The sequence below is a fragment of the Sander vitreus genome, chromosome 6 (genome assembly GCF_031162955.1).
Source record: "Sander vitreus isolate 19-12246 chromosome 6, sanVit1, whole genome shotgun sequence".
NCBI classification, from domain to species: Eukaryota; Metazoa; Chordata; class Actinopteri; order Perciformes; family Percidae; genus Sander; species Sander vitreus.
Genome location: NC_135860.1, coordinates 908929 through 921326, shown reverse-complemented (window position 1 = coordinate 921326; position 12398 = coordinate 908929). Strand labels below are relative to the sequence as shown.

General features: G+C 44.1%; 1 protein-coding gene across 2 annotated transcripts in view; it reads right to left on the bottom strand.

The window, feature by feature from the left end:
- The window catches only part of LOC144519093 (collagen alpha-6(VI) chain-like), an 88856-nt gene that overhangs the window by 34700 nt on the left and 41758 nt on the right, over nucleotides 1-12398 (bottom strand). For both annotated transcript variants that reach the window (XM_078251986.1, XM_078251987.1), the window contains exons 15-23: nucleotides 10512-10604; nucleotides 10198-10251; nucleotides 9630-9701; nucleotides 8383-8409; nucleotides 8195-8239; nucleotides 6540-6593; nucleotides 5589-5651; nucleotides 1530-1595; nucleotides 1000-1053 (exon numbers count right to left, since the gene is read on the bottom strand). In XM_078251986.1, the coding sequence (XP_078108112.1) occupies nucleotides 1000-1053; nucleotides 1530-1595; nucleotides 5589-5651; nucleotides 6540-6593; nucleotides 8195-8239; nucleotides 8383-8409; nucleotides 9630-9701; nucleotides 10198-10251; nucleotides 10512-10604 (528 nt within the window). The remainder of the gene's footprint in view (nucleotides 1-999; nucleotides 1054-1529; nucleotides 1596-5588; nucleotides 5652-6539; nucleotides 6594-8194; nucleotides 8240-8382; nucleotides 8410-9629; nucleotides 9702-10197; nucleotides 10252-10511; nucleotides 10605-12398) is intronic.

The window sequence follows — 12398 nt, the reverse complement described above, 5'->3', positions numbered from 1 at the left end:
GCTGACAGACTCCGATTATTATTCTAAGTCACCATCACCAAACCCACCAGACTCCATGTAAATAATCACTACTTTTATTATCATCAAACACACTTCATTCAAAGTGGACAGAAACGGGCGCCCGGATAGCTCAGTTGGTCGGACGGGCGCCCATATATAGAGGTTTACTCCTCGATGCAGCGGGCCCGGGTTTGACTCCGACCTGCGGCCCTTTGTTGCATGTCATTTTTCTAGATCTGCCCCTGACGCAGAGGTCCAGGGTTTGAGTCCGACCTGTGACGATTTCCTGAATGTCTCCCCCCCCCTCTCTCTCCCCTTTTTCACCTAACTGTCCTGTCGATTAAAGGCGGAAAATTCCAAAAAATAATCTTAAATAAATAAATAAAATAAAAGTGGACAGAAACAAAATAAAACTATCAAAAGCTGTCTTGGTTCATCTTTCCACTGTTCCAACAATCACCACTCTGGTTTGGTTGAAATAAACCCTTAATTCACCCATTTACATGTGGAGATATGCTGGCTCTATACACGCTAAAAGTCCTGATTATTTACATGGAGTCTGGTGGAGATATGCTGGCTCTATACACACTAAAAGTGCTGATTATTTACATGGAGTCTGGTGGAGATATGCTGGCTCTATACACGCTAAAAGTACTGATTATTTACATGGAGTCTGGTGGAGATATGCTGGCTCTATACACGCTAAAAGTCCTGATTATTTACATGGAGTCTGGTGGGTTTGGTGATGGTGATTTCGGGGCTGTTTCATGTTAAACTAAAAGGATCTTACTCTTTAACTAAAAGGTCTATCTCTGTAGGGATCCTTTCATAATGTTGTCAGACACTTAGAATAATAATAGTCGTTTGTTTGTTTCGTTTGTTAGTGTTGACACCCAAGCAGCAATGTGTAGCACCTTTTAAAGCAAGCGTTACATACTTCCTGTGAAACAGAGTCGACATTAATGCATGCAGTTTAAAAAAAAAAAAAAAAAATCTCACCGGGTTTCCATCGATTCCACTCTCCCCCGGCCGCCCGTCCTGTCCAGGTGTTCCCTGTGGATTTAAACGTATCACACTCCAGCTAATTGTTTTCAGATTTAGTTTTCAGATTCAAAATGTCATAATTATACATACATACATACATACATACACATAGTTTGGCTGTAGCATGTTTAAAGGAGCGGTGTGGAAAAAAATGCAGAAAGGTGCAATGGTATCATAGTGCAAGGTAGTGCAGTTGAATATATTTTAGAACCTAAAAAGATTTGTGGCTTTTAAAGAAATATATATATACATACACACACACATAGACAGACAGAGAGACAGACAGACAGACACAGATACACACACACAGAGTTTATTTATAGGTTAACATTTACTCATTTTTATTAGATTTCTTCAGGGAATAGCTTAGTACTATTATAGTGCAGTTGAATATATTTTAAAACCTAAAAAGATTTGTGGCTTTTGAAGAAAATAACATTCGGGGCTGGAGCCCCAGAAGCCTCCGTTGGTGTGATGGTTCTTACCGGTAAACCTGGGTTCCCGGGCTCTCCTTTGGCTCCTGGGACGGTGTTAAAAGCCCCCGGTTCCCCCTGTCAGACCACAAACACAAAGAGCCAAACTCAGTCCGTCCTGAAAGATAAACTCCTGGCAGTGTTTAGTTTCCTAAAGTACAGCCTCCAGCTGTGTTTGTCTAGATCGCTTCCTGGAAGATTTACTGACAGGGAAAGTGTTTTCTAACAACGACCGTTTGATGTGCCACGAAAAAGAAGATCCATGTGGAGGCCAGACAGACAGACACAGATACAGTGTTTAAACTCGCCCAACAAACTAAGACTGTTTGTAAATGTCAGACGTTGGAGAAGATTCGGAACCAATGAGTCTTAATTGGAGACATCAGAGCGGACTCCTTTCCCTCCACAGAAACGTCCAAACATGCAGACTCAGCTGTTAACTGGCGGCTCAAGGCCAGGATACAGGAGGTCTGTTTCTGTCCGGCAAATATAGCAACGCCCGGATGTCATTGGTGATGTTATGATGAATAAACACTTTGTTAAAATATGTGTTGTGGTAAAATATGATGTAAACAAAGATAAATGTGCTCTGTGGATGCCTTGATTAGGGCTGCAACTAACGTGTCTGTGTTGATTAATTATGGATTAGTTTTAATTAGACAAGACAGAGACTTTGAGGGGTTTAGATCTAGACTTTGAGACCGAAACTTTGAGGGGTTGAGACAGAGACTTTGAGACCAAGACTTTGAGGGGTTGAGACCGAGACTTTGAGGGGTTGAGACCGAGAATTTGAGGGGTTGAGACCGAGAATTTGAGGGGTTGAGACCGAGACTTTGAGGGGTTAAGGCCGATACTTTGAGGGGTTGAGACCAAGACTTTGAGGGGTTAAGGCCGATACTTTGAGGGGTTGAGACCGAGACTTCCAGAGACTTTGAGGGGTTAGACCGAGACTTTGAGGGGTCGAGACCGAGACTTTGAGGGGTTGAGACCGAGACTTTGAGACCGAGACTTTGAGGGGTTGAGACAGAGACTTTGAGGGGTTAAGGCCGATACTTTGAGGGGTTTAGACCGAGACTTCCAGAGACTTTGAGGGGTTTAGACCGAGACTTCCAGAGACTTTGAGGGGTTTAGACCGAGACTTCCAGAGACTTTGAGGGGTTTAGACCGAGACTTTGAGGGGTTTAGACCGAGACTTTGAGGGGTTGAGACCGAGAATTTGAGGGGTTGAGACCGAGAATTTGAGGGGTTGAGACCGAGACTTTGAGGGGTTAAGGCCGATACTTTGAGGGGTTGAGACCGAGACTTCCAGAGACTTTGAGGGGTTAGACCGAGACTTTGAGGGGTCTAGACCGAGACTTTGAGGGGTTGAGACAGAGACTTTGAGGGGTTAAGGCTGATACTTTGAGGGGTTTAGACCGAGACTTCCAGAGACTTTGAGGGGTTTAGACCGAGACTTCCAGAGACTTTGAGGGGTTTAGACCGAGACTTTGAGGGGTTGAGACCGAGACTTTGAGGGGTTGAGACCAAGAATTTGAGGGGTTGAGACAGAGACTTTGAGGGGTTGAGACAGAGACGTTGAGGGGTTAAGGCCGAGACTTTGAGGGGTTGAGACCGAGACTTCCAGAGACTTTGAGGGGTTAGACCGAGACTTTGAGGGGTCTAGACCGAGACTTTGAGTGGTTTAGACCGAGACTTCCAGAGACTTTGAGGGGTTTAGACCGAGACTTTGAGGGGTTAAGACCGAGACTTTGAGGGGTTTAGACCGAGACTTTGAGGGGTTGAGACCGAGACTTTGAGACCGAGACTTTGAGGGGTTGAGACAGAGACTTTGAGGGGTTAAGGCTGATACTTTGAGGGGTTTAGACCGAGACTTCCAGAGACTTTGAGGGGTTTAGACCGAGACTTTGAGGGGTTAAGACCGAGACTTTGAGGGGTTTAGACCGAGACTTTGAGGGGTTGAGACCCGAGACTTTGAGGGGTTGAGACCGAGACTTTGAGGGGTTGAGACCGAGACATTGAGGGGTTGAGACAGAGACTTTGAGGGGTTAAGGCCGATACTTTGAGGGGTTGAGACCGAGACTTCCAGAGACTTTGAGGGGTTAGACCGAGACTTTGAGGGGTCTAGACCGAGACTTTGAGTGGTTGAGACCGAGACTTTGAGACCGAGACTTTGAGGGGTTAAGGCCGATACTTTGAGGGGTTTAGACCGAGACTTCCAGAGACTTTGAGGGGTTTAGACCGAGACTTCCAGAGACTTTGAGGGGTTTAGACCGAGACTTTGAGGGGTTGAGACCGAGACTTTGAGGGGTTGAGACCGAGACATTGAGGGGTTGAGACAGAGACTTTGAGGGGTTGAGACAGAGACTTTGAGGGGTTAAGGCCGATACTTTGAGGGGTTGAGACCGAGACTTCCAGAGACTTTGAGGGGTTAGACCGAGACTTTGAGGGGTCTAGACCGAGACTTTGAGTGGGTTTAGACCGAGACTTCCAGAGACTTTGAGGGGTTTAGACCGAGACTTTGAGGGGTTAAGACCGAGACTTTGAGGGGTTTAGACCGAGACTTTGAGGGGTTGAGACCGAGACTTTGAGGGAGTTGAGACCCGAGACTTTGAGGGGTTGAGACAGAGACTTTGAGGGGTTAAGGCTGATACTTTGAGGGGTTTAGACCGAGACTTCCAGAGACTTTGAGGGGTTTACACCGAGACTTTGAGGGGTTAAGACCGAGACTTTGAGGGGTTTAGACCCGAGACTTTGAGGGGTTTAGACCGAGACTTTGAGGGGTTGAGACCGAGACTTTGAGGGGTTGAGACCAAGACTTTGAGGGGTTGAGACAGAGACTTTGAGGGGTTAAGGCCGATACTTTGAGGGGTTGAGACCGAGACTTCCAGAGACTTTGAGGGGTTAGACCGAGACTTTGAGGGGTCTAGACCGAGACTTTGAGGGGTTGAGACCGAGACTTTGAGGGGTTAAGGCCGATACTTTGAGGGGTTTAGACCGAGACTTCCAGAGACTTTGAGGGGTTTAGACCGAGACTTTGAGGGGTTAAGACCGAGACTTTGAGGGGTTGAGACCGAGACTTTGAGGGGTTGAGACCGAGAATTTGAGGGGTTGAGACAGAGACTTTGAGGGGTTAAGGCTGATACTTTGAGGGGTTTAGACCGAGACTTCCAGAGACTTTGAGGGGTTTAGACCGACACTTTGAGGGGTTAAGGCCGATACTTTGAGGGGTTTAGACCGAGACTTCCAGAGACTTTGAGGGGTTTACACCGAGACTTTGAGGGGTTAAGACCGAGACTTTGAGGGGTTTAGACCGAGACTTTGAGGGGTTGAGACCGAGACTTTGAGACCGAGACTTTGAGGGGTTGAGACAGAGACTTTGAGGGGTTAAGGCCGATACTTTGAGGGGTTGAGACCGAGACTTTGAGGGGTTTAGACCGAGACTTTGAGGGGTTGAGGCCTCACACTGCAAGACAAGACAAACATGGAAAAACTACCCATACTCAAACTCTACACAGATTTCTCGCATAAAAAAAGCCTCAGAAGTGAATGTATTGATAAAATAGCAGACGAGAATTGTAAAAAAGTTCCCAGTTGTTAGCCACCGTTGTTGTGATTGCACTTTGCATTGTGGGATTCAGTAGGCAAGATAGACTGGTCCCAGGCATACTGGAGATTTTCCCTGGATCAGTACGACATGCGGGTATTTTTGGCATAGTGCAGATTTCCCTTTTGTTTGATTACTGCATACTACATGCTGCATTTAGGCCCAATCAGTACACAATGCAAGTATAGTATGCAGTTTTGAAAACGGCCCAAAACCGATCTTGAGTACTACAACACTGCTGTAAGCTTCATCTGCGACACACTGCCTTAAAAGAGAGAGAGAGAGAGAGAGAGAGAGAGAGAGAGAGAGAGAGAGAGAGAGAGACAGAGAGAGAGAGAGAGAGAGAGAGAGAGAGAGACAGAGAGAGAGAGAGAGAGAGAGAGAGAGAGAGAGAGAGAGAGAGACAGAGAGAGAGACAGAGAGACAGAGAGAGACAGAGAGAGAGAGAGAGGAATGTTGGGACTCACCGGATCTCCTCTGAGTCCTCGCTCTCCTTTTGGCCCCGCCTCCCCTCTGATACCTGGGATACCCTGAGGACGACACATCAGCCTGTCAATCATCCAGCTGGCGGTAAGATGTCAACAGCTCCGACAGCCGACGCATCGTAAATGGGTTAAAATGAATATAAATGTGTAAAGATTACACATTTAGATAAAAAAATGAATGGCTTGGGGCGTAATCTACTCTAGATTTGACTTGTTTCACTGGACCTAGTCGATATCCACGACATTCCACTTCCGGGATTGCTCCGTTGCCACCGGACGTCCCTCTTTTCAGCCAGATGTCCGTCCCCTTCCTCTTTCTTTGTGTTGGCGTTCTAACCTCTGGTGGATTTGTGAGGACTATGGTTAACTGCTCCTCAGATCTCTGCAGGGTAAATCCAGACAGCTAGCTAGACTATCTGTCCAATCTGAGTTTTCTGTTGCACCACTAAAACTACTTTTGAACGTCCACATGTTCCACCAAAACAAGTTCCTTCCTGAGACTATTTAGCAGAGGCACCGTGGCTCCGTCCAGAGCTTAGCCCCACCCATTGATTGTGTTCTCCCATCCCAGAATGCTGTGTGGACTAACCAGACCCTCCTTTGCAGCACTGTGGAGGAAGGTCTGGCAATGAGAGAATAGTTGGTGCCTAATAAGTATTGAATTTGGTAGCCAGCCCTATATATATATATATATATATATATATATATCTCATCATGTTTTTCCTGCTTGCTTTAGCTTTGACTTTAAATTGTGTCTGTGTTCAAAAATGTAAAAGCACACCTATTTCCACTCACAGAGATATTAAATAATGTTCATGTTAAATCATACAGATAAAGGTTTCGTGCGTTGCTCACGGGTCGGATGGACACAAAGATGAACAGATGATCATATATTGAGACAAAAGAGAAAATGTATAAGTGTTAAAGATTTACTGGGTTTCCTGGGTCTCCTCTCACTCCTCGGCCTCCAGGTTTCCCCGTCGCTCCCTGCGGACACAAAACCAGAAACAGGCTGAAAATCCCTCCAATCAGCTCGTTTCCTGAACACGCCCACTCATTTCCCCTCCGCCACTAGCCTTATCAACAAGGCCCGGAAACCACCCTGACTCTCTCCACACCCCCCCCTCTGGCTCTACATGCCACTGTACTTAATCTGCTCTTTTTATCTTAATTCTTACTCTCTTATTTTTAATACATTCTGTGTGTGTATATATACATATATTTATACTTATATTGTTTGTTCTGTTTAACCTGTTTGTTTAACTTATTTTAGAGAATGTGTGACGTGCACCTACAACACCAAAACTAATTCCTTGTATGTGTAAAAAACGTACTTGGCAATAAAGCTTTTCTGATTCTGATAAAACAGAAAAACTTTGTCGGCATCGTCCCATCTTATCAGTTTGTTGTTTAACCGTGAAAGTGAAAGAAGGGCGTCTCTCCCGCCTGCACGGTTACCACTCGTTTCTGAGCATGGAGGTGCAAAATAATCACATACAATACATACAATGACTTCAGAACTCTGAGTGAAAAGATAATCCTAAAGACAATCCTAAAAGAAATCCTAAAAAAAATCCTAAAAATAATCCTAAAATGAATCCTAAAAAAATCCTAAAATTAATCCTAAAAATAATCCTAGAAAAATCCTAAAAAAATCCTAAAATTAATCCTAAAATAAATCCTAAAAATAATCCTAAAAAAATCCTAAAAAAATCCTAAAATTAATCCTAAAAATAATCCAAAAACAAATCCTAAAAACAATCCTAAAAAAATCCTAAAGACAATCCTAAAAAAAAGTTTAAAAAAAATGTTCTGCAGCCTCTTTTTTTCTCTGATTTCCAAGCGGAGTTATGGACATTTATTCTGGATGCACGTGGGAGATAACGATATCCTCGGGAAGAGGAAGTCACTCTGAATCTAACGGTTTGAAAACAGCGATAACTGATCCTCACTGGGAGAAGAGGAAAAAAGCTCTTTACCGAGATGATCTGTAGATGAGGATTTGTTGTTTGTATATACTGTCTGTGTGTGTGTATATGTGTGTGTGTATATGTGTGTGTGTGTGTGTGTGTGTGTGTGTGTGTGTGTGTGTGTGTGTGTGTGTGTGTGTGTGCTTGTTTAACTATATTCGTGGGGTCCAAAAGCCGGGAGTCCAGTATACTTGTGGGGTCCCCACAGCTTTGTGGGGCCAAAATGCTGGACCCCCCAAGGTTAAAGGTCTGTTTGAGGGTTAAGACTTGGTTTTAGGATTAGGGTTAGAATGAGGTTCTGGTTAGGGTGAGGGTAAGGGTTAAGGTTAGGCATTTAGTGGTGATGGTTAAGGTTAGGGTAAGGGGCTAGGGAATGCATTATGTCAATGACGGGTCCCCACAAAGATAGTGCCACAAACCTGTGTGTGTGTGTGTGTGTATGTATATATTTGTATTCATGTATTTCAACGATTTCTATATGCGGCCGGAAGATGTTTGCTAAACAAGTTTGTGGTGTCTTGTAATCCCATGTGGGATGGACCAAATGTTTGGCGTGACACAGAAATAAAATAATAAAAAAAAAATAAAAACTCCTTTTTGTGCTGCTGAGGTTTGTACCTGTTCTCCGTTAACTCCGTCCAGTCCCGCTTCTCCTTCTTCGCCCTGCAACGTTGGTAGAAAGCCGACAGTTACACCTACATTTCTCTCTCTCTGGATCTCATTAATGTTAATACAATCATCCCTCGATGCATACAGCGCATCGCCTAATTGACTTTGAAACATGCCAGGAGGCTGGAGTCACTCACCCGGTCTCCACGGAGACCTCGGTTGCCCTGGAGACACAAAAAGCACCAGTTAGACACTCAGCATCCACAAACTGTGTGCATCATTACTAATCACTACATTACACTATGTTCCCATACCATTTTTTCCTTCCCAATCCCGATTCTGATACCTGAACTTGCATACTGGCAGATACCGAGTACTGATCCGATACCAGTGTGTTCAAAAATACATACATACATATATATATATATATATATATATATATATATATAGTATATATATATATATATATATATATATATATATATGTATATATATATGTATATATATATATATAGCTTGCCAATAGGTTGACGAACTGAGACACCAAATATCCAAGATATTAAAGTGAGGTAGGTAACTATGTGGGCCATAAAAAGTGTAAAACAGTCATGAACCTTGACGTGAAGTTAAGATTTTTCACAAGCTTTGGGTATTGCAATTTCATACGTGTACAAACAGTAGCTTCATTCAGCTCATGTGTGTAAATACATTTAAGCAATGTGATTCAAAGTAGCTCTTGGCCACTTTCGTTTTTTTTTTTAAAGGTCCAATGTGTAGGAATTTCTCCCATCTAGCGTTGAGATCATACATCGCAATCAACTCTCTCGCGCCACGCAGTTCAAAGTACGTATTACAGCTACGGTAGCCTTCACGCTCCAAAAAGCTGGTCTCTTGCTCTTTTCAATATCCTTTTCTTTTTCTGGGCGAAGAAGGTGTACGTAAGGTACGTGTGGTCCTCCATGTTTCCTTCTTCAGGAAGCTACGATACCCATTAGCAGCATTAGCAGCACCTGTGAGTTTATCATGTGACAGCGAAAACGTGAAAGGCGGAGCAGTATGTCCTGTATGTCCCTTACCGGCTAACGTATTCCAAGATGGAGCGTGAATATGGAGCGTCTACCCCAGTTCATGTGAATGCAAATGTAAAATGTCAAGCCAATAGGAATACTTGGAATTGATGGTGGTGGTAAATATTCATGAAAAAAGGACAAGTTTGTGAACGGGCAACACAGATTTAGATAATGAACAACTGAACACGTTACACACTGGGACTTTAAAGTAGCCCATGGATGCGATATCAGCATATTAGGCTGTAGAAATAATAAAATAAAAGAATATTTTAGGCAGTATCGGAGGCTTTCACCATACTGGTATCGGTATGGGAAGATCTCTACTAATCACTGATATAATAAGTAGTTCTGAGTGGTACGGAGCAGTGGTTTACCTTCGATCCTCTGAGCCCAGAACAACCATGCACCCCCTGAGGTCCGCTCGGCCCGGGACCACCTCGCTCCCCCTGCAACACACAAACACAGTAAGAATGATCGGGCCGCGTACTGTAAAGGCAATGAGTCTTTGTTACCTTATTTAAGGCAAGGCAAGGCAGCTTTATTTGCACAGCACATTTCAGCAACAGGGTAATTCAAAGTGCTTTACATAAAAACATTAAAGAGCAGTTAATAACAAACCAAATTAAAATACGAGAATAAGAGTCACAGCGCTGTATAAGAAATGAACAATTACTTAAAGAAAGGCAACATCAAAAAGATAGGTCTTCAACCTTGATTTGAAAGAACTGAGAGTTGCAGCAGACCTGCAGTTTTCTGGGAGTTTGTTCCAGATGTGGAGCATAAAAACTGAACTCTGCTTCTCCGTGTTTAGTTCTGACTCTGGGGACAGAAAGCAGACCTGTCCCAGACCACCTGAGAGGTTGCCAAAAATTCCTCTAAGCAGGAAAAAAAAAAAAAACTTGGAGTCAGTATGTTTAAAGTGTAAAGTGAAGAAAGACTTACAGCTGTGCCCTCCTCTCCTGGGAAGCCAGGGAATCCCTTCTGTCCCGACACACCCTGTTCACAGAAGACACACACACACACACACACACACACACACACACACACACACACACATTTAACATTGACGTCTGAACGCATGACAATAAGAGTTGAAGTGAAGTGTGTCTGCCTTTACTTTGAAATATCCAAAGTTGCAGCAGGCGAGTGTCTGCTAGCTCTCAGCTCAGACCAGCCTTCTTTTTAGCCTTTTAACACGTTTTCCCAAACGTTCCTGACATTATGTTTAAAGTTTAAAAGGTGTGTATTTCAGTCACCTTTGTCCCCGGGGGGCCCCGAACGCCCCGGCTGCCTTCATGTCCCGAACATTTGCACATGACGCCGCAGCACTCCCTATCTGACACCGTGTCCTGCAGAGAGAGAGAGAGAGAGAGAGAGAGAGAGAGAGAGAGAGAGAGAGAGCAGAGGAGACAACCATAAACACAATCTCAGGGTTTTCCCTACCATTATAAGTCTTAGGTGCAGCACCCGAGCCGTGTTTTTCAGCACCTAAGCGGAATGAACGTGAAATGCTGCATAGAAGCGCCAAAAACAGCAAAAATAAGCGCCAAAAACTTTGAAAAAAAGCATCAAAATAACTAAAAGACTTTTCTCAGATCCAATGATTGCAGTGGGACTTCTTTAGCAAGTTCTGTCTTCACACCATCATTTCTTCATTTAATTGTCTAGTTTAGTATCTGCTCTAGCTTGTCCAAAGTTTTAGACACAGGTATGGTGATAACAATGGTCCACTAGTCAGCTGTTCAGAGGCATTTTCAGTAAACCAACCAGAATTGGCCACGAAATTCACCCTCCAATCACAGCACTACACCCCCTGCTTTAAATCGGTTCTTCTCTCTGCTGCTGTCAGCTGTCATTTCAGGCAAAGCGTGCAACCCTGCTCCTCCCCTTCCACCTCCAGTCACCATCACCCACGGCACCCTGGGTCTTCCTCCAGCAGGACGCTCCCGTCGACTCCTTCGGTGCGGTCTTCGGGCTCCTTCGCCGCCGCCACCAGTGTCTAGACTCCAGGGGGGGGGATATGTCTTGGCACCTCTACCCCTTTAAAAATGATTTTATAACGATGGAATCCAGTCATCCGTGTTATTTTGCGGTAATTAAAATTAGGTAGTGTTAACGGCTGCCGTCGGCACCCTCGTGTGTGTTTAATTGACTGTGATATGTGAGATGCAAAGCAGGCTGTGCCATCCCATGCTGAGGATTGGATGGACAAGGGAAGTCCAGCCCAGTTCCTGGAGGAGGAAGCTGATTGGTGTGATTGATTTCCACAGCACCCATCGGCCCATTTTTCCTGTTTGTAAGCTCTGTTGTTACGTTTTGCCTTGATTCTAAAATAAATACCCTTTCAAATACCAATTACACCTGGTTTTATGTTCATGTCCTGATACCCCTAGCTATGGGACGTAACAGTAGTTAAAGACAACACAAGGGTTAAAAATATCACAAGCTGGGACAAGTTAACTGGATACTTCTTTGCCCATGGCTTTTCCTTATCATGTTGAGTAATTTACATATTTTCTTCAAACAACACGCCCCTGAGGCGTTTTCTTTTTCTAGTTGCCATTCCTGCCAACAGACAGGCCAGGACAGGAAAACCCTCCAACCCTCTAGATTTCATCTATCTATCTATCTATCTATCTATCTATCTATCTATCTATCTATCTATCACTCTACAAGCAACAGACGCCGTTTGGTACAATTGTTTTGCACCTGATGTGAATGTGGTGGCCGATGTCCGCTCTCTGTCTGTGTGTTGCCGTTCCCTTCGGGAAACGACAACAACCTTCGAGCTAGCGGGCTCCACGCTGAAAACGGCAAATTCTGAAGAACATGTGGACGGTGCAACAAGGGAATCAAGGGAATGATTGTAAAGATTTACAAAGAATATGTTTACGGCGTTTCCTCTCTAACTGGGACGTTTTGGGACTGATTGGTGGGATTGCTGTGGACGAAGTACACACGGAGATACACTGGTAAGAATCAATGAGGTTTAACCATGTATCAGCTCATTTAAATAGCTCACGTTACTGTATTGTGTCAACAGTTAACTAATCTTTTTTTGTGCATCTTATAGGTTTACAAAATGAAAAAGCCCAAAGTCCACCCCAAAGGGACTTACCATCTCCAACAGAAAACACTGTTCA